Source organism: Chrysemys picta, chromosome 4 (genome assembly GCF_011386835.1).
Source record: "Chrysemys picta bellii isolate R12L10 chromosome 4, ASM1138683v2, whole genome shotgun sequence".
NCBI lineage: Eukaryota > Metazoa > Chordata > Testudines > Emydidae > Chrysemys > Chrysemys picta.
Window position 1 is genome coordinate 44,353,696 of NC_088794.1, and position 23,212 is coordinate 44,376,907.

Below are 23,212 nucleotides of genomic sequence, written 5' to 3' on the forward strand. Positions count from 1 at the left end.
CACTTATTTACATCTTGCAAACACTGTATAAAAGAAATATAGAATGATTAAGCAAAATAGAATTATATAAAAGCTATATCCCAGAATCGATGTAAATACACTGGAGGTAAAAATATGGATTTATGGCTAAGGAGGTGTTATCCTCAGACATTTTTGATACCTGTCATTTGATACCTGTTAACAGAAAGCAGAGATTTCCCTAGAAATGTATTTAATTAGCTAAAACATTTCATTTAATAAAGTAAGGAATCAAAGACATGCTAATGTGAGCTAACATTTTCCAAACATCATCTGCATGAAAGTAATTGTAAGTATCTTTTAAAATTCAGTAAGTGCAAATGCAATCTTGTGTTTACCTAACATTACAATAATTTATAATTTTATTAACCATTTTGGCATTAGTAATAAGGTCTATCCCTACATTTGACCTGACCTGAAAAGGTTTGTTTAAAGTCAGTTCAGTATTAAACTGCATTTCCCAATTGTGCCACATTGCCTCATGAGTATTGTGGTTTTGGCCCCCATTCTTGCCTATGAGCTGGGTCACCTGGCCCATAGTTCAGTGTAGGCTCCCCTCTGACCCAGCTGCATGATGCATCTTGAAAGTCACAGGAAATGATCCAGCATTTGTTTTCACATGCAAAATTATGGGTACAGGTCTGTCGCATCTTAGGCGCATTTAACATGTGCGATTCCAGCTTTTCACGGTCAGCAAAAACAAAACAAAAACAAAGAGAAAAATAACAATTTAATTACTGTTTCTGTAGTGCGGGCGATTTCACCCGCCATTACACTCAATGTAATTTTGATTATACGCGATTTTCGCTTTAGGCGCTGACTGCAGAACGTAACCCCAGCGAAAGATGAGACAGACCTGTACAATTTTAGACACTGAGTTGAGGTGGCTGAAAACTGCTGGTGCCAAGTTTTCCATTCATTCAGCACAATCCATGATAATGAAGGCCTTAAAAAAGTTTCATGGAATGTTCCTCCTGTTTTTCCAGCAAGCTCACAGTTTTTGGTGATTGGCATTATGTGACATACGGCCATGGAGCTAGCATCATCATTAGGAGTTTACATAGCTCCTTTCACTAGTAATTGATAGCAATTCTTTATAAATTAAATGTATATAGCTCCATTCACCTACTGTATACAAATACAAGGGAACACTAATAGATAAACTCTAATGCAACCATGGAATAAAACCCAGGTAAATACGTTAAGATAACTGGAATAAGTTAATGCTTTAAGTCTAGATTTTAAAGAGTTGAGAGCCAAACTAAGCATAATTTTCTTGATGGCAGAGATCAAGTTGCTCTTATGACAGAATAGTTAAGCTGCTCCCTTAGATAAATTATCAGAATACTGCTGATACAGAGCACATTTTAGAGAGCATCACAAGGCTATAAATATGCATGGGGTGACCTTATTTGTATTGTTCCTTCTTAGGGCTCTGTTCGTTAGTCTAACAAAGAAAGGAAGAACATCCAACAAGGGAGGAAGGATTGCCTTTTGGTTAAAGAGAGGACTGGGAATCAGGAAACTTGCAATCTATTCCTGGTTCTGCCATGGACTTCCTCTGTGACTCTGGACAAGTCACTTAACAGTAAACTTTTTGCATTTGCGGGACTACATCTAGGAAAAGGCGGCCTGATTTTCAGAAGTTATAAGAATTAAATAGCTAACTTTAGGTATCCAAATATAAAAGGATTGTCCACTGGACCTTGGTTTTCTCCTCTGTAAAACAGGGATACAATATTTATCACAGGGTTGAAGTTTAGATTTGTTCATATTAGTAAGGTGCTTTATGAGCTTCAAGTGCAAGACACTATAGCCTGAAAACGGTATTATAACATGATGTTCAGAGCCAAGATTTAAACCAATTGCAAAATGAAGATAAGCCATCTGCTCCCATGGGTGTTTGATAGTATGTGAGTACTCAGGCCAGAAAAAAAATCTAACTCCTGACCTTTGAATAAAACTTATTTATATAATAAAATATATTGCCCTTTATAATTCCAAAGCAAAGTACAAACATGACTAATTCATCTCTAGGGTCACATTTCATTTTTAGAACTAAAAGCATATTCAAACTCTATAGTAAACATTCCTGAACTGCAAAGTGCCTTCAACCCACTTTGAATTTCAGGGGAGCTAAGATGGGCAGCACGGAACTCACACTCCAAGAGGAGGGCAGAGACCAACATAGCTTCAACCACTTTGTATCCTCCAGATCCTTGCTGTTCCAGGGTCTGGAGAGGCCCCTAAAGAAATTTAGGCAGCCCCAGTCTAAGCCTTCCCTCAATGGGCCACAGTACTGCTCAGAATCTACATGGTGCTGTGGGCCACATCCCCACTACCAAGACACCTTCTACCAGGTTTGGGATGGGGTCTTCGGGAAGCAGCCTTATGGCTGTCCTCCATGATTCCTACACCTGGAGAATCTTCCCCCAGTCAGATACAGGGCTTTTAGGGCCCTGTTAGACCATTTTAGCATAAAGCAGGAGTGAGGATCTCCAACCAGGGGAGGTTACACCCTATGAAATTAAATTGTTTAAATTGAATATAAGCAGATTATCCTCTGTGAGGAGAGCCAAGGCCAGACATAAAAGAGTCTATTTTAGCAGATGAGGTTGAAATGCACAAAATAGGTTTCTTAGGTTTGTTTTTAAATGTAGACAATTTCTCATTATGCATTTTATAACATGAAAGTATGTTTAGGTATTCTGTATTTGCCATGCTAACAACCAATGAGTCGGACATTAAATTTAAGAACCGTGTTATGTCCTCTTTAAATCTCTTGAGCTCATGGTAACGTTTTACCATCCATAAGGAGCTTTGCAAAAAGCCACAAATATGATGGAAAAAGTGTGGCTGCAGCAGGAGGTTTAAACAAAAGCTGATCAGCCTTTTGTATTTTACTTCATTACCATGGGGAGTGGGGGGAGAAATCAATATCTTCCCATACCTCCCTACTTGGAAGAATTCCCTAGAAACATGGAGAGAATTAAAATGCAGTAAAATTTCAGAGAGAAAGACTGATGGAAAATAGTTCCCATCAATTGGGAGTTTTTAAAAGCTAAGCTGAGACATTACAGCAGTGTATCAAGCATATTTAAGGAATATACACCAAAACAAGCTGTATTGAACTGGCCATGACTATCACTCTGAAAATGGCATCTGCATGAAACGTTTTTCTCTATTCCCTTAAAAGAATAGTGTTTCATATTAAACCTAATGATAGTTCTGGAAACCATTTAAACAATGCTAACTGAAAGAGGGATCATTTAAATTTACTTTTAAATGTTTTCTCTCATAAAACTCATATTGGTCACTATGTGTTCTTAACTTAGAGAGATGGAAAATAGGTTTCTATAACAGTGGTTTCGTTTTTCTCTTTTAGTTTTTTGTTGTTTTTTTTGGGGGGGGGGGGGGGGAGAGGAGATAAATTATACACTAAGTACTGTATATATCAAACCAGATGTCAATTAGAGAAGATCGGTCTGACAGTATGCTAGAAAACCACTAGTGAGGTGACTCAATACACCAGGGACTTCCCAAACCAAACTGTGATTTCCCACAAAATCATAGTGGAGCGAAAAACAGAGTAAACAATTTAAACAGGACAGGAACACAATTTAAGGGCCTGTCCTGAATTCTTGCACATTCAACATAATTAGTGACTTTAATAGCAGTCAAGGATGCACAAAGATTGGACGTGGTATTCTCTTAAGGATAGAGGATATCAGTACTAAATCGACCATTGTGGAAACAAAATACATTTTAACAAGCGGTCTTACAGACTCCTGGTAGGGTGTTGGGTTATAAAGAGTTCAACTCTTTATAAAATTTATATTTTTGTTAAATGCCTCACAACACAATACAGTGCCACATTTCCTCTTGATTAACACAATTCTCTCCCTCACACACACACACGAATACAAAGCCAGAATCCTGAGACAGGCATGCAAACTTGGCTATCAACTAGTTGTAACAGCCTATTTCTTATTAGTTAACCAAGTGTTATTCTGAAACCTGACTCAGTCCTCATTTAAATACTATTCTATGTTATTCCTTTTACAAGCCCACATCAATTGTTTCACAACTCTGTTTAAATCCCACCCATTAAAGCCATTTTATTGTGGTTTTCAAATTGGGAGGACTGTTTTGCACCATCCTTGGACCTTATTGTGCACTCAACCCACACGCATGAGTAAGTAGTACGAGCTGTTTGCCCTCCTCCCCTGCCCGCCCAGTATTTTTCCTTCCCCAATACCAACCCCCTTCTTTCACGTTCTTCTTTCATTTTATGTATGTCTTTTGTGTTACTTTAGCATCCTTTGAAACACTCGCCACTCTTTTGGTCTTGTTATGATTATGACAGACTGCAATCCATTCTCCCTCCTCCATCATACTCTCCCTCTCCTTTTTCTTACCAGAACAAACCTTAATAACAACGTTTAAAGAAACCCAAAAATCAAAACAAAACAAAAAAACCCATACAAGAGATCAGACATTTCTGAAAGTGTAACTGTTTCGGGATTCTTAAACCACCTCTAAATTTCGCTCAGCTACCATTAGAGGAGGACAGAGCACTCACTAAGTGGGTGTGGGTTATACAAGAAATATCTGAACAATCATAATTTCATTTTTACTGAAGTTAGGAATGATCAACTACTTCTATAGTTGGGTTTTCAGCAGTCTAAATAGGGTACCATTCATTATGGTGACTTTCATCACTGTGAGCCACTAATCAGATTGTGATACTATAAAGTAATTGAAACGGCTATATTACTGCTACAAATACACTCTGACATTTTAAAAAAAAAACTTAATTCATGCTCTCTTTCTAAGCAACCAAATTGTATGCCCCAAACACCAAACTGCACACATGGAATAGGAGATTTGCTAATAGCTTTGCATAAATGCAACCCAGACTTACATACAAAGAGCTGAGTATGTATGTGTATGTTTTTTTTAAACCTGGAGCCACAAAACCAAATTAACATCAAAGTTTGGATGTTTTGATCCACAGAGAAACTCATTGAGCCAAACCAGAGCTACTGGACTTCAGATATAGTACTCCGTGTTTATCTTCACTCACATGTGTATGACACCTGCAGCCTTTTATTTTATTTGAAGTGAATTTTGTAATGTGGTATTACATCACTGTGGGTTCAGCTCTGGTGGCTACAGTTTCAAGCTTAGAGTGAAAGTCACTTTTGCTACTTGCTTCAGGTTTAGAGTCTTTAGGAACACATAAAAACCAAGGATAGTGACCACACATACATTTCACAAGTTCAAGGGTTAGTCCGTTTTACAAGTTTTATTAAAGTTACAATTAAAGTGATTACAAACATATAGAAATTCTATACAGACTTATGCACAAGTTACAAATATAGTTATACTCACATCCTCCTAGATAGTGTTAGCTGGGTGACCAGAGAGCAAGGGTGAAAAAATTGGGATGGAAGGTGAGGGAGAGGGGGGGTAATAGGCACCTATATAAGACAAAGCCCCAAATATTGGGACTGTCCCTATAAAATCAGGGCATCTGGTCACCTTAAGCATTAGGGTCTGATGGGGCTCATGCATTGGTCATCAGTAGAGGGATGGTTCCTGCAGGAGGTTCCCCACAGAAAGTTTAATTTTCCTAATCTGGGCACCCTCTTTTTATAATGGTATATGACTATACCTCATTAGCATTTATGCACAGATATACCCTAACTGCAGGGTGCACTGTTAGAAAAATGTGACTACTGGGTATCTTGTAAGCAAAAATTTACTCTGTTAATTTTTCGCAATATCATCCATTGGTACGTCTTTTTCCCCGTAATCTTGTGGCATAGGGTCATTCTTTAGTATTTACTTATGTCAAGCATTTCTTAATTCTATGGCCTAATATGACTAAGCTAAAAATCTTACAGGCCTCAGGCTGTAGGCCTTGCATTTCAACCCTACTTACTTACATACCTAATAAATAATTATCCCTTCTACTACTGATCTTATATTCCATAATCCTACAATTTAACTCTATTTAGCATACAATAGAGATACATCTCTACCCCGATATAATGCGACCCAATATAATACGAATTCGGATAGAACGCAGTAAAGCAGTGCTCCAGGGGGGCGGGGTTGCGCACTCCGGCGGATCAAAGCAAGTTCGATATAACGCGGTTTCACCCATACAGCAGTAAGATTTTTTGGTTCCCAAGGACAACGTTATCTCGGGGTAGAGGTGTATTATATATTTTTTAATGTAAATTATAACATCACACAATAAATCACTGGCTACACATTACATCAGCTCTTACCGCTGAACTGGCAGTGGAAGGGAATCTAAGTAGTCATCACCTTGACAAGCCATGCTTCTCAGTCTGTTAGTGTACTTCTTCATAAGCCAGAAAATCTAAAATAAAATAAATAAATCAAAACAGGAGAAAGTCAGACTGATATGGTACAATCAAGTGTCAAACCACTCTTTTGGCATACAGTAATAATATGTAGCAAAATAATCCATTAAGAACAACTCAAAGGGCCGGATTCTCCTCTACACTAAGAATGCTTTGCATCGCTCTGGCAGAGAGTCAGGCCAGAAAGAACACATAGGATTACTGTGCTCATGAGATTCTTGTATTATTGCACAGCACAAAGAGTCACTTGTAAGGAACATTATACTAGTATGGGGGCTGTGAAGTGACACAGGGACATTACCCAGCCGCCCCCTTCTCCCTCACAGAAATTACATCCCAGGATCTCCCAGAGGCAGCAGACTCAGATTACAATGCATCAGGCTATTGTGTGAAGGATCAGCTCAGGCAGTATGTTAACACTGTTTTAGCAGCATACATAGATATGTACATTTTTCTGCATTAAAGGAGTGGGCAGGATAGGCCCCTGATGTCTAATGATAAGTGTTAACATAAGAATGGCCATACTGGATGAGAACAATGGTCCATCTAGCCCAATATCCCATCTTTTGACAGTGACCAGTGCCAGCTGCTTCCACAACAACCTTGCCTACCTTGAGTGCTCCTTTAGCACATTAAATCATCCAGTGGCCCCACAAATTGATTGGCTAGATTCCTGCTTCTGATGTACTTAAACAATTTGTTGCTGTTAGTTTGTGTCTTTTGGTAGTTGCTGCTCATATTCTCTTTGGCCTGCCGATTTGTACTTTTACACTTCATTTGCCAGAGTTTATGCTCCTTTCTAATTTCCTCAATAGAATGTGTCTTCCAATTTTTAAAGAATGCCTGTTTGCCTCTAACTGCCTTCTTTACTCTGATGTTCAGCCATGGTGGCATGTTTTTGGTCTGCTTTTTTATTTGGGATATACATTCAAATTTGAGCCTCTATTATGGTGTTTTTGAAAACTTTTCATGCCGTTTGCAGGCATTTCACTCATGACTGTTCCTTTTAATTTCCATTTAACTAGATTTAACTAGCTTCTTCATTTTTGTATCGTTCCCTTTTTGAAGTTAAATGCTATTGTGATTAGCTTCTTTAGTATTCCTTCCCTCCCTGCCACATTCACCACTTTGATGATATCCTGTATGCCACTTGTGGGTTCGAGGTCTAGCTGCTCCAAGAAGCAGTCATTTATGTGGTTGAGAACTTTTAGCTCTGCATCACGTCCTAAGGTGACATGTACCCAGTAGATATGGAGATACTTGAAATTCATCATTATTGAGTTCTATTTTTATAGTCTCTCTAGGCTCCCTCAGCATTTCATAATCACCATTCTGGTCAAGTGGTCGGTAGTATATCCGTACTGCTATACTCTTATTATTCAAGCATGGAATTTCTACCCATAGAATCTCTATGGTATAGTTTGAGTCATTTAAGATTTTTGCTATATTCAACGTAATGCTTTCACATATAGTGCCACTCCCCCACCAGCATGAACTACTCTATTATATTTTGTACCCTGGTATTACCATGTCCCATTGATCATCATCATTCCATCAAGTTTCTGTGATGCCTATTAGATCAGTATCCTTATTTAATACCAGTTATTCAAGTTCACCCATCTTACTATTTAGACTTCTTGCATTAGTTGTCTGCCTTCATGTGATGACTGGGACTCTTCATTTGACTGTTTCTCTTCAGCCCCTACCTGTACTTTATAAACTTCTATCCCTTCCTCTTTAATAGGATATAGAGAATCCCCATTAATAGGCCCTCCCCTAAGGGATGTCTCTATCCAAACTACATGCTCCTCAGCACCTGCCAGCTTTCCCCCAGCCCTTAGTTTAAAAAACTCCTCTCTGAGCTTTTTGATTCTAAATACCATCAATCTGCTTCCATTTTGGTTTAAGTGGAGCCCATCTATCCTGTATAGGCTCCTCCTTCCTCAAAAGTTTCCCAGTTCCTAATAAACCTAAATCCTTCCTCCAAACATCATCATCTCATCCACACATTGAGACTCTGTGGCTCTGCCTATCTTAAATGTGGAACTGGAAGCACTTCAGAGAATGTACCATGGGAGTCCTGAACTTTAATCTCTTACCTAGCAGCCTAAATTTGGACTCTAGGCCCTCTTTCCCTATTTCATGGGTACCTAGGTGTACCATGATCACCAGCTTCTCCCCAGCTACTTTCTCTCTAAAGTTCACGCCTGGGCGACCGCACAAGAGGAATATAGGGCCACACACCTGATTACTGGAGCCACGCAGGCATGGCTCCACTAATTAGGTGCCTTCTGGACCCTGGAGAGGACGTGGAAGGTGAGGTGGTGGGGGAAATAGGGAGTGGGTGGGGTCAGGTGGGGGTGGGGACTAAGTTTGGGGCATCCCTCCCAGCCCCAGCTGGGCTGTGTGTGGCAGTCAAGGAGAGACACAATTCTGTCCCAGCCCCAGCGGGGCTGTGCGGGCTGGGAGAGACGAGAGTCCCAGGGTGCTGCTGCAGGGAGAGAGAGCTGGGGGGAGTCCTCTCTCCCCACTGTAGCCCTGGGGCAGCCTGTCCCCAAACCCCTCATCCCCAGCCCTACCCCAGAGCCTGCACCCCAAGCCAGAGCCCTCACCCCAACCTTGAGCCCCCTTCCACATTCCGAACCCATCAGCCCCACCGCCGCCACATGAATTTTGTTATGTGCACCAATATGGAGGTGATGTGTGAGGGAAAAATTAGAGGGAACACTGCCCACAGCACTGCACATTAGTCTATCTAGATGCCTCGACAGATCCGCAACCTTCACACCAGGCAGGCAATTTACCCTGTGGTTCTATTGGTTATCAATGTCTCTTCCTGAGTTCCCTCTCCAGGAGGGTATCCTCCATACAGAGGATACCATGACATAATCTGAAAGGAGGATCCCAACTATGAGATCGTTTCCCTCCATTACAGTCTGATGGTCTCCTTCCCCAAGACTTTCATCCGCCTCAACAGCGCAGAGGCTGTCAGACGTGGGTGGACCAATTTATTGTGTCCTGGAAAGTCTCCTCTATGTACCTCTCAGTGCCCCTTAGTTACTCCAGTTCAGCCACTCCGGCCTCAAGAGCCCATACTTGGTTTCTGAGGATCATGAGCTGCTTGCACCAAATGCACATGTTACCTGCCCACAAGGCAGGTAATCATGTATTCAGTGCAATAAACTGGATAGCCTCCACTCTGCTGCTGGACTTCTACCTGCATTATTTTTACTCTTGTAGCTTTTTTTCTGTTTGTTTTGGTGAGGAGCATTTGTTGGTGTAAGTTTAGATAATGTTCGGTGTATCTGGCTCTGTTGCGAGGGAGTTGAGTGCCCTCACTCAACTCCCTCGCAACACTCCCATTTGCTGCTCCTGGTCACTAGCTCCTCTAGTCACTTAAGAGATGGCTTTTGAAATCCATGTTCTCCCTAAGTAACCCCTCCTCCCCAGTTAAGGGCTCCTGAAGGGATGAAGGGCCAAAGCCTCGTTAAGAAGGTGTCAGCCTTGCTTAGCAGGCCACTAGGCTCAGCACATGCCCTCTTCCCACCCCCCACCGCCCCGAACAGGCCACACTATCAACTTGTATTTTTGTTACATTTCTTTCCATACACAGTAGTTTAGCAATTTGTAATGTTTTTCATCATTTGGGGTGGGGGGGCATGGGGGAAACTGGCAGCTTAAAAAATAAAAATCATACTGGGGCCAATTCCACATTGGTCTACAGCTCCTTGTGCCAAAAAAAGGGAAAGCAAAAGGAACTGTTTGCTTTTTGCAAAGAAGGGGGAGACACACTCCCCCACAGTCTGTGACTAGATGAGACTATCAACAGTCAAAGGAGGTCTGCCCTACTCAGGAATCAAGAGGGACCTATAACCCTAAGTAACCATCCAACCCACCGCTAGGGGAAACCCACTCACCATCAAACTCATGAGGCCCAAGATGAACTGTTGCTGTTTGGGGAACCACATAGAAAAGCATATTTGAGGTGACAGGGAGTAAAGGAGAATGCTGGTCAGAAGAAGCAGGGGTGAAGATTGGTGGATTGGGGCAGGGGGGGTGGGGGAACAATATGAAACGGATGCATTTTCTGAGATGTGCCAGGGAAGGTTATGGAATTGGTGGCTTTTGGTCAGGTAGAAAACATTTTACCTAAGGCATGTCATATGTATTCACAAACTAACACAGAACATTTGAAAAGATCCCTAGTGGAATTTTGGCAGCACATCAGCTGGTTATTGGCTATGCTCTGTAAATGGAGTTCAGATGGCATTTACGAAACTTGCCACTCCAAATTGCTCTTAATTGACTTTAAGTGTGGGCCTCAACCTCTTTCCTAACAAACTGATCTCATTCCTAATGCATTTCCTTGCTTTATACAGGATTTGTATGTCAAAATCCACAAATATAGTCCTGTGTAAATAAAAGTTATAGCCAAAGTAATTCACATACTTCATCCAATAATACACAATACCACAGATTGTTTGGGAAACTTCCACACACACACACACACACACACTCACACACTTTTTTCTGGAAATAATGAGTTTACTTTTAAAAGATGTATCTAGCAAAGGAATATACTGCAAATAGAATAGCATAAAACAATTAGTGGTTTAACTATTATTGAATACTCTGATTTTAAAGAATTGCCAGTCTGAAGAAGTTCCATCTTAAAACAAGATTGCTTAAAGCTTAATAAATTGCTCCTACGTTGCTCATACATATTAAAACAAATCTCTTCTGAGATATGTCTTGACTTGGGAAACAGGTTTAATGAGTCTTTTTGACATTAGGGGCTCTGCCATACAACCATGAAAAGTACAGAAAAAAATCAAATCATATCTTGAGTTTAGTAATTTTTGCCTCTTCAACCAAAACAAATTTAAGGGCAGCTAATATAAATAACTGTAAATTTAGTTTTACTGGAAATACTTCATTCATATTGGTGCTGAGCACATTTTTAATCAAGGAAATAAAATATTACTCAAAATCTTGATCTTCAAGGTCAAGTTTCCTCTCTATAAAACTAAATATTAAAAACATTTGTAAAGAACTCAGAGACCCCTTTTCTAACAGACTGTGTCTGAACTAACATTATGGATATCAGAAATAGAATTCGCATTTTTCGGCTCCCAACACAAAAGCAAAGGCCTCTATCTGGCAAGCTAATGCAGCTGCTCCATTAGCCAATGGAGGGAACCTTTACACACAGGAGAGGCTCTGATCTACTCCATTAGCAGTAATCAGCTATTTACATACATAGGTTTATACATATGTATACATACATAGGCACAGACCTAGTCATTGCAGTCTAATTTTCTTTAGACATTAAAAAACTACAAACATTTGAGCTATCTGTCCACAAAATACATATTTAGATCATGCCCTAGGAGTCTTTAATGAAAAGCTATTTCTGGATCATACTGCACCCTAAAGAATCCCTGAGCACTTCACAGACTTAAAGAGATCCTTGTTTGTATATCAAGTTACACATCACTAGAATGTAGCCCCATCCCCAGACCAAAAAAATGTCTTAAAGCTCAAGTTAATATTGGCCAGGTTTGGAAAGGGGAGCATGTTGCATGGTCCCATGAGCTGCTTCAGGGAGTGCATTTCCCCTGTGTTCCAAGCAACCCTGACAGGGATTGTGCCTCATTGTTCTCCTGGGATGTGAAGTGCCAGACTACCGCTTCCACTGGGCTGTGGCTAAATGCTTAATTCAAGCCTTAATAAAAATGCATACATGGGTCATGATTTGATGTGACAAGCTACAGTTCTTTGGCAGGCAGGAAATTCTACAATCTATGAGTAATGAGTTGAACACACGTGAGTGATACTCATACTTCCATACAAATGGAGTGTTGAGAATCCTGTGGGCAAGCTGTATCTTCTGCCACCTACAATGTAGTCTGTCCCATCAAAATGTGAATGGCTCTTAGCTGCGCTTTTGTCAAAAATTATCCATCCAAACTGGTTTTTCAAAGGAAAATTGGGTTTTCCACTCAACACATTTTTGCTGAAAGCATCTGCTTGCCCAGGAAAATTTCATCTTTTCAACAAAAAATGAAGACTCAAGAATTGGAACGTTTTTGGTTTATGGCTAAAAATCTAAATGGCTTGGTTTTATTCAAAAGTCAAAATGTTTCCACTCAGAAATGCCACTACAGTGCCTCCTGACAGGAGTAGGTTGAATGCCTCATGCGTTCATTCTCCTCCACTGCTCAGGCTCCCTGACTGGACTACATTTCCCATGAAGAAACATGGTCTCGCTTTTTGTTAGCTCACTATAGTGCTTCATGGGAGTCCCGTGGCTGTGGTGCATCATGGGAGATGAAGTCCAGCTGGGAAGCCTCACCCACAGAAGAGAATGGGAGCTTGAGGCACCCAAACTACACCTCCCATGTGACACCACGGTACCATTTCCCAATCCAAATCTTTGGGGATTTGATTTCATTAAAAAGTTAAAAATATTTTTGAAGTTTTCCCACTTGGGCGGGATGGGGGGAGGAGGAACCATTCTGACCAGCTCTAATCAGCATTCCTAAAGGCAACATCTCCTAAAATGGATGGCATTGCAAATGTCCCCAGAAATATCCCCTAAAGCCATAACCAGAGAGCCTTTAGCATATCTAATAATTAATCTTATACATTAAACACTCTAATCAAGACCAAAAAATCTTCCTCCCCCACCCCCCCTTAAATCTTGTTTGAACTAGAAAACGCTAGACAACAGGCACCAAAAGGGTACAGATGAAGTGGTACTAGCAAAAATGTATGTACGCATTATCTACCAGGTCAAGAACACATGCTGTGAGGCTATTTCTCTGAAAGGCTGAAACACATTCTCAGGGCAACTTGTGCTGCCTCTGCTGTGCTTGCACTGTTGATGTCTTGGCTTTTTCTGTAGATACATTGAGAAATTGTTTCCTCTCAGAGTCGTCAATCCAGCACTTTTCACTAATATTAAAAATTCAACTTAAAAATCTCTCTCTCTCTCTCTCTCACACACACACACACACACACACGTGCTTCCTGGGGAGATTTTTCATAACACTCACAATTGCTGGTCTGCAAGCACTGCCTGAAGTCCCATTTCAACACTTTTTCTCCCCAAAGTCCATTTGAAAGTTGCTCTTGTGATTTTTTTTGATCTATTCATAATTACCACCAAAGAAAAAGACAACACCACACACATCCCACCTGTATGAAAATCTTTGTGATATTAACAGATGTGCTGCCACTTTTTATGAATAAATTAAGTAGTTACTGAAAGTTAATATTTCATTAAGGCAAAATTAGAATGCTACTAGAAATAAAACCATTTTAAGTACCTAGCAGTCTTTTTGAAAAGGTCCTATAAATGCTTATATTATATTCTTAATCTAATTATTTTTATTTGTCTCATTGGTCATGTTTATATTGATAATAGGTTATCATAGTAGGAGCAAATTTCTAAGCACCTTAATATGTGTGTATATGACACCCATCTGTCAACTTGGGATTCAGTGGTGCTTTAAGATTTATTATAAACAAATTGTAGAGTTTTCTATTTTTTATTTTAAAGATCTTTTGTCTTTATCAACCATTGCAGAATAATTGTCCTGTGGATATAATCAGCTGGATGAAAATAATTTAGCCCCACTTTCATTAGTATCCTGCTACAGTGTTGTTTTTAAATAAATAAATAAAAGATTCATGGAGAGTCTCTCCACTTTGCTACTACTAATACTAGAAACATTGAAAATTAGAGGTTTTACTGGAGGCACTTATAACCACCATAGTATGGTATAACTCCTGTTCATATAACATCTGGTGATACTAAGGTCCTGGCTCAGGAAATCACTTAAGCACGTGTTTAAATTCAGCAACTTCAATGGGACTTAAACATCTGCTTAAGTGCTTTCCTGAAGCAGTAAACCCTGTAATTTTCAGTGTTTCTAATATTAATAGCAAAGTGGAGATGCATTCCACAAATCTTGTTTTAAAAAAACATTAAATCTACAGCAGGATACTTAGGAAACATTTTACTTCATACACTCATTCAGGCTTAAATCAAAGGCCTACTGAAGTCAACAGGAGGCTTTCTATTGACTGCAACGGGCATTGGGTCAGGCAATGAGGACTGGTCAACATGCAAATTTGCACCAAAACTTAACTAGTTGTAATTCACACCATTTGTTATTTCAGCACATGTCTGGGTGTGGACACTTATTTCACAGTCAAAGTACAGGGAGTCCTCAGACTTACGACACAATTCGTTACTCAAAATTGCATTGTAGGTCGAAATGTTGTAAGTCAAAACCGCTTTTCCCATAGGAATCAATGGTATGAAGGGGGGATTGGTTCCTGAACCAAGGCCTGATACACTATTTTCACCATAATAACCCAAATTTTTGTACTAAATGAATTATAGATGACTAATGTTGCAACATCAATGTATTTACTGTACACTGAATTTGTAAACAGCATTCAAACAAACACAAACTCACATATGCTGCTCAGAATGCCGGCAACATAGGCTCAGAAGCCAGGGAGACGGCACACATGCTGCGCCTCAGCCAATCACTGTTCAAGCTTTCTTCTTGGCTCCTGGCCCTGGGCTCAGTCAATCAAAAACAAGCGGCAACACTACCCGGCAGCAAGCTACCCTGCTGCCTCAAAGCCAATCAGAAGTGACCCCTTCCAGCTCCATACCAGTATAAACGCAACCAGGAAGTGATTTCAAGCGACCTTTATGCAAATTGAGCATCTTAAAGGCAAAACAAGCATTGTAGGGGCAAAATGGGCAGTCAATTGAAAAGTGCTGTAGGTGGCATCCGATGTAAGTCGGGCATCGCAAGTCTGAGGACTCCCTGTAAAAGTAAAAGATTGACTTACCAACTTAAGCAACACTGAAATAGGACACTTGGATTTTGAAATAAGTGTCCACACCCAGACTTGTGCTGAAATAAGAAATGGTGTGAATTACAACCGGTGTAGTTATTTCAGCGCAACAGTGTGTGTAGATGCGACCTCAGATATATTCTTTTTGTGTCATTTGCCATTCCTTTTATCATGTCAGTGCCAAACATTTTAAGACACGGTTTCGTCATGTTTATTAACAGATGGGAATATGAAGATCACAAGCCACATTTCATTCCCATCAAACACTTGTCAGTCAAAGGCTTTTCAAAGGAAAAAAGACTATTATGAAAAAGAAAACGATATAAACAGCACATACAAATCACCCACAAAAACTCAATCATCAATTAAAGACTTGGCCTTCTAGTCTTGTGCTTGCAGAGCGACAGGTAGCTTGTTTGCACTAAAGCATTCAGGCCCTGATATAGCGAAGAGATGCAGCCACAGAAAGCCAAATACAGCTTCAAGGTCACCCAGCCCACATGAACATTAAAGCTGGAGCACCAGTGGAAAAATAGGCATGGGGAGAAAAGCTCTACCCCACCCAACACACTCTACTTCCCCTTATGCTAGGGGTTTGCTGGTGGCTGCTGTAGGAGGCAACTATGCAACCTCTACCAGTTCTATGGCAGCAGAGATTTCCCTATACAATGGAAATTCTCTGTTGGGAATATCTGGCCATTTAGCACTGTGTAGCAGCTTACACAGCACCAAGTGGCTTTAGCAGACCAGAGATGTCAGCACTCTGTCTCCTACACTACAGGTAGAGCAAAAACAGGAGGGGAAAATTATTTTCACTCAATAACTTGCAGCACATCACATCTCCCAGTATAAGTTCTCTCTCCATCATGCAATATTTATGCCAAGGTTAGAAATACAATTTTGCTAGTGTGAGTATCCCAACATAAGCTAATGTTGATAAATATAGTACATTAAGTTGATTACCATGAGATTAATCTTGTTCTAAAATAGCTGATAAGCTAGTACTAGGAATCATGGCTTTTTTGCAAATGATTGAATTACTGTTTTGGTCCTTCAGAAGAGAGATGCCAAATAACTTCACCATTAACATTAGCTGATAAACAACAGTATTCAAGAGAGAAGATGGAAAAGTAAAGGCTTTCAGTATGGCAGTCTCCCAACTTGAAACACTGAGGGATCAACTAGAAACTTAGAAAGAATCTAATAGTCTAGATTCCATTTTAGAAAAAAAAGACTATAGAAATGTAATCAGGTCCTGATTTTGCCAGAAGCTGGGAAATGGGCTACAGGGGACGGATCACTTGATGGTTACTTGTTCTGTTCATTCCCTCTGGGGCACCTGGCATTGGTCATTGTTGGAAAACGGGATACTAGGCTAGAGGGATCTTTGGTCTGACTCAATATGGCCACTCTTATGTTCTTATGTCACAGTTATGGCAGAGAGTTCCTCAAACTGAAATAGTTGTGACTCATTTAGTCCTATTAATGCTGGCCTTAAGAAAGTTCTCCCCTCTCAAAAGGATGTGCTGGAAAGTGAAGGTACTGAAATTGATACAATTAAGTGCCATTTCTGAAATCACAATGCCAGGACATCCGCCCTTCTGAAGACCTAAATCAGAAGGCAAGTCCATGAACTCCAGTGTTAGCTGTAACCTCAACACCATAACTTCCACATTAAAAAAGAGTATTTTAAAATAGAGCATCATTCTTCATTTTCAGAGAGAACAATTTTTTCACCCTCGGTTATTAATATCCTTGGATTTGTAGGAAGCCAGTCTCATAAATAGCCTGGCTAACCTGAGGATAATAAGCCTTCATCCACAGCTGAAAGTCATTGTAGACCAGATATCATTTGATTAATCAGAATGGTTGTTCCATCATAATAAAGGAAAAATCCCAAAGAGTGTCTGTCCTCCTTTTATGCTACCAAAAATCTGGGAATCATTAGTCACTATTCTTCTGATACACAGAAGATCTGCTAATGGAATGCCACAAATCAAATTAAGGGCAGTATTGTGAGAGTACTTATGTTCTGTTAGTTTGCGTAAGTTAGTCAGAGAGGTGGAGGAAAGTATATATGCATTCTGTCCTCTGTAACAATAGGTAGGATTCATCATTAGTCTTTTCTATTGTCCACTTCAAGACTCAAAATGCTAATACTGGCTAATACTGTTCATACCAGTTTTATACTGGTGTGAAACCATTTACTTCAATGGAGTTATTCCTCATTTACACCAGTGAAAGCAAAAACAGAATAAGTCAGTTTGTGAGCCCACAAAATATGAGGAGGAATAAAATCAAGAACAAACAAGAAAAACTCGAGGGTCCACCAGAAGGTGTGCTGAAATGGTATAGTGATGGGGGCCACACAAGAACATGGATATATACACAGATACTCCCTGGAATGCAAAAAACACTTTTAAAGGGGGGGGGGAAGAGGGGAGAAGAACAGTGTCAGGTTTACTTAGATCTTTAGCAGTATTAATTACTTTCAGAACCAATAACCAAGCTTGCACTGGCCTTGGCAACATTACAAGTCAATCTCTGCATAAAGATTAACTATTCCTCTACAATGGCAGTGTACCTTTTGGGGGCACAACACATTTCTCCCACCTCTCTCCTGCACCATGCATATTTCTTCTGGATTGCCTCTATTTCTTTCATCACATGCCTCTTGAGTTTCTGATCTTATACCAAACTTGTAGCAAGCATTTTTGGACTCTTCATTGATTGACATACCACCATTCCAATGTCAAATGGAGAAACGAACACTATTTGATGATGTTCTGCATGGTTAGTTCTGTGTTTGGGGTTCTGAATCGGATATTTTCTTCTGAGGACTCAATGAAAGAAGAGAGGCAGAGAAAATCCAGCACAACAGAAACAGCTCATCCTGCTAATTACACACAGGAAACAAATACCTCCAGATCCTGCACTGGGTTGAAAAGTGCAATATCAACAAACCCAAGCATTAGAAAAACAGTAGTGAAGCAGACCCCCCAAAAAAGTAATAATATTGGCCTAAAAGTAATGAGGTTTTAAATAATAAGTTTGGATTCTTTATATTTGCCTTCTGGTTTTTGAGCCTTTACAGGGCTCTCGCTTCACATTTTCTAGTTTTTCCACTGCAACCACAAGGTTTTCACTTTTTTAAAAAAAGTGAAAGTTGAGAGGCTCATGCTGCCTCTTGATTCCAGCCATGGGACATTAAGGAAAAGCAGCAAATATCATGAAAATCTCAATAAAATTGAGAAAGTGAGAGTGAAGGCCCAGATTGCCTGACCCAACATAATAAACTAAGCCTATGTCTATAGATATTGCAGATGGAAAAAAGGCCTGTCATCTCATCTAGTCAGTTCCTTTGCCAGCACACAATTTTTCCTTTCCATATAGCTTCTACTAATTCACTAAGTTTAGGTTTAAATGTCTCTATAATAGGCTTTCCAGATATTAAATATATTTTAATACAGTAAGAAACAGGGAAGGGTGTGACTTCTTCCATATTGCATCTTTTTATCCAAGCAAAACATTTTGAGACAAAGAGCCAGAGCCTAAACCTCACATACATACACTTCAAAACTTCCAGTAAATTCAGCTTCCTCCCTTGGCATTTTTAGCTCATTACTCAGAGAGATCTCCTCTACTGGGAGGGGTACACACATTTATAAAATATACAGCAGCGGGGTGGGGGGGGGAGGAATGATTAGCAGCCATGTTTCTAGTAATTAACATTTCAGTGACAAAGAATTTACTTTTGCAGTTCAGTATCAAATAAGAAATAGATTGCCACTTGCTGCTGCATTTGTTTTTTTAAGTGCTGAATAATCACTGCATTAAAGTGTTTATTAGTTTTCATACCTATACTAATATAGGTTGTTCTCAGAAAGTGCTGAGATGTGCAACTTTTTCTAGCAACACACTGCCTTTTTTGATTGATTGACTGTATAATGCTTTCCTCTTTCTCTCTTAATGGAAGAATATAAGTATGTTCGTTTGACATCACCTCTTTCAATAATGATTCCCAACACTAAAGCTCAAAATGAGGGCAACCCTACTTTGAAAGATGGCTTCTTACTTTGAAAGAGGTTCATGCTAAGCAGCAGGTATATGCACCCCATTTCTCTCAGCTGAAGTTTGCAAACTGTCAATCTTCTGACTTGGGTTATGTTTTCTGTCATAAAAATTCCCAGAGATATGGCTGGATAGCAGAATTTAGGTCTGATCTATAAAATATTAGGTGCTGTCTACCCTCAACTAACATGGAAATCAAAAGGAGCTGAGGATAAAGAGTACCTCATAGGAAACACGGAGCTGACAAATTCAGATCCCTCATTTGTACTGGAATAACTTATGCAGAATGATTTATAGTGAGAAACAGTATTAGAAACATGGTCACTTAAGGTTAAATTAGAATATTTAGCCAGAGCTCTAAGTAGGAACCCCAAACATTTGCAGCTTGTCCCCTCAGCACATGCACTCTGCCTGGAGCGGGAAGGGACCATGCTCCACTTGGACACCCTCTTCAGGACAATGTGAAATGTCTGAAGTTCAGGGACTGCAATTCTCCCTGATCATTGTGTAGGGTGCACAAGAAAGGAAGGGGGAGGATGGATCCTTGCACCCTCCCTGACAGAGATCAGTGAAAAGGCAGGGACAACCACTCGGGAGAAGTGAAGGACTGGCAATGCCTGGGTTCTATTTCCACCTCTGTCACTGAGTGACTGCACATAAGTCTGTTTAGCCTCTCACCCCTTCTCTGTTTAGACTGTAAACCCTTTGGGTCAGGGACGGTCTCTTCCATGTATGTATATATGTACGGCACCTCCCCCAGTGTAGCCCAATTTCATTGTAATATAAATAAAAATGAACAGACATATACACGTTAGTTCACATTTTACACCTCTGATTTTCTTCTAGGAATCAACAGAATATTGTCCTTATAATTAACTGATGTCACCTGTTGCTGATATGAGATTCCTAAACTAAAACTGAATTATCTAAATAGCACTAAGGCTAGGTCTACACTACCCGCCTGAATCGGCGGGTAGAAATCGATCTCTCGGGGACTGAATTATCGCGTCTCGTCGGGACGCAACAATCGATCCCCGAATCGACGCTCTTACTCCACCAGCGGAGGTGGGAGTAAGCGCCGTCAACGGGGAGCAGTGGAGGTCGATTTTGCAGCCGTCCTCACAGCGGGGTAAGTCGGATCCGATAGGTCGAATTCAGCTACGCTATTTGCGTAGCTGAATTTGCATATCTTAAATCGACCCCCCCCCCGTAGTCCCATAGTGAAGACCTGCCCTAAGTAGCTCAATGAGTATTTTTAATATGGCTTTATTGATGTTGTGGTAAAGTCACTGAAGTGCCCACAACTTTTTATGCAATAACGAACTTTAGAGGAACTGAGATAAAGAAATTAAATGACTTCCCCCCAGAATTACACAAGAAGCTTGTGAAAGGCAGGAACTGAAACTAAATTCTCCTGAATCTCCTATACCTTAGCTGCAAGACTAGCCTCTTTCTCAGCATAAATATGGATGGCAGAATCAGGCCCTACGTGAACTGCTCACTACCTGCAAAGCAAAGAGGATAGGAATGCCCCTGCATCTCTCCACAGAAAGGGGATCATGCATAATCAGAAGATTTCAGCTCACTTAATATCAGCTGCTGTTCTTCACCGATGCTGTCTGAAAGATATCCTTCCTGATTACATTCTGAAAATGATCTGACATTTAAGACAGATTTTTAAAAGATGAAAAAATAATACTATATTAATTCAGGTCACAGTCCCCCTAAACCCCCACCACCACAGTCTTTATTGGAAGTATCACATGGTATTGCATGGTAAATAGTGGTGGCATTTTAAAAATATTTGCAAGCTATCACAAATATTTTCATTTTGCAGCATTAATATCCGATTGCTCCTTTTTGACATTAGCTTGAAAACTCTTGAAATAAGTCTCAGACCAAATACTGACACATCCACCTAAAACTTAATGTGGTAAGGAAGACCAGCTAGAGGGCTAAAAGCAGTTTCCTGTATCAATAGAATAGGTTGTTTGCATCCAGCAATAATCTCCAGTGCCTGTGTTGTTGGTTTTATTTATTCTTCTTTTCAGTGTGGAAAAGCGAGGGGGGAAAAAAAAAAAAACAACCAGGGACTTTCTTCATAAGTTAATAAGGAAGAAAATATACAATCGGTGTCAAAAGTTACCTTCTGCTAATAAGACATTTCAGCTGAATATGGAGGAATCAGTTTTAATGACAAGAGGAAACCAGTTCAATCAAGACACTGAAGTGACATGTATCGAGAGCCTCCAAAGCTCAAAATCTTAGTTCATGGCCTAGGAAATGAAAATGATAGCTGCCTTCAATACTGACATGATGCTTTTTTTAGTTGTAAGAGGCCATCACTGGCAGTACTTATTACCACAAAAGATACTAGATATAGTTGAGCCAAAGAATGGCAGGTTCATATGAATAAACTAACTAGTCATTTTTTAAACGAAACACACAGCTATATTCTCCAGTGCAGGCCTCAACATATGAGAAAGCAAAAATCATGAATCACCCCTCTCCCCCTGCAAAAAAAAAATCATGATTGGATTAAAAACATCATATGAGTTTCAAGGAGAATACTTTTTTTTTTTTTTTAATAACCACCTTTGGTTTCTTAGCCTTTATGGTGCACTGAGGTCATACTTTCAAGCTTTTCTCTCAGGGCCGGTGCAACCCATTAGGTGACCTAGGCGGTCACCTAGGGCACTAGCATTTGGGGGGCAGTATTTTGGGTCCTTCAGCGGCGACCGCATCTTCGGCCACCCCGGTCGTCGTCGGCATTTAGGCGGAGGGAGCTGGGGCAGGGGGGCGTGGGGAGGGCCACCTGCAGCAAGTGGGGGGGGACAGCACGCAGGGGAACTCCCCACCCCAGCTCACCTCTGCTCCGCCTCCTCCCCTGAGCACGCTCTGCTTCTCTCCCTCCCAGGCTTGCAGTGCCAAACAGCTTATTGGCGCCGCAAGCCTGGGAGGCGGGAGAAGTGGAGCAGCGATGGCATGCTCGGGAAGGAGGTGGAGCAGAGGTGAGCTAGGGCGGGAAGCTGCCGCACAGGTCCCCGGAACGGGGGGAGGCACCTCAGGGCGGAGGGGGGGAGCTGCTGCGGGGGGAGAGGGGCGCCTCAGGGCGGAGAGCTGCCACAGGGCTCGGGGGGGGGAGAGGGCACGCCTAAGGTGCAAAACATCCTTGCACCCGCCCTGTTTTCTCCACAACCATGAGAGCTAGAAACTTTACATTTTTTTTAAAAAGTGAAAGCTCAGGTTCTTGCCTAATGAAGTTCCTCCAGGCGCTGGAGTATTAAGCTAAAAAAAAAAAAAAAAAAAAAAAAAAACACACCACCAAATGTTGCAAGACTTGTGAATAAATCTCAGAGTCCACAACATTGGGGTCATCAGGAGTTTTAGCTTTGTACATTTGCAACACCACCACTAACCCAGTGCGTTTGGACTTGGGAACTTTTAAGCCACCAAGTTTTTAACTTCAGTTTTATAAAAACTGCAGTAGACAATGGAAGAAACACATGTGCACTCTATCTTTATTCCTTCTTTGGCTGCAGACACTCTTACTCTGTTAATACAACAAATGGCTAGCAATGCAGATATACCATGAAGCAGGAATGGATATTCAGCTCCTCATTCCCTTTAAGATCCTTCCTCCTAATGCTAAAAGAACCTAGAGATGTATCAGATATCTATTTCCATTAGAGCTGTCAAGCGATTAAAAAAATTACTCGTGATTAATCGCACTGTTAAACAATAGAATACCATTATTTAAATATTTTTGGATGTTTTCTACATTTTCAAATATGAAGTGTACAGTGCTCACTTTATATTTATTTTTGATTAAATATATGCAC

At 40.5% G+C, this 23,212-nt stretch overlaps 1 protein-coding gene across 2 annotated transcripts in view; it reads right to left on the bottom strand.

The window, feature by feature from the left end:
• The window catches only part of INSC (INSC spindle orientation adaptor protein), a 225,980-nt gene that overhangs the window by 149,102 nt on the left and 53,666 nt on the right, over positions 1-23,212 (bottom strand). For both annotated transcript variants that reach the window (XM_005303302.4, XM_065592123.1), the window contains exon 2: positions 6,318-6,412. In XM_005303302.4, coding sequence (XP_005303359.1) covers positions 6,318-6,400 — 83 coding nt within the window. In that variant the 5' untranslated portion in view covers positions 6,401-6,412. The remainder of the gene's footprint in view (positions 1-6,317; positions 6,413-23,212) is intronic.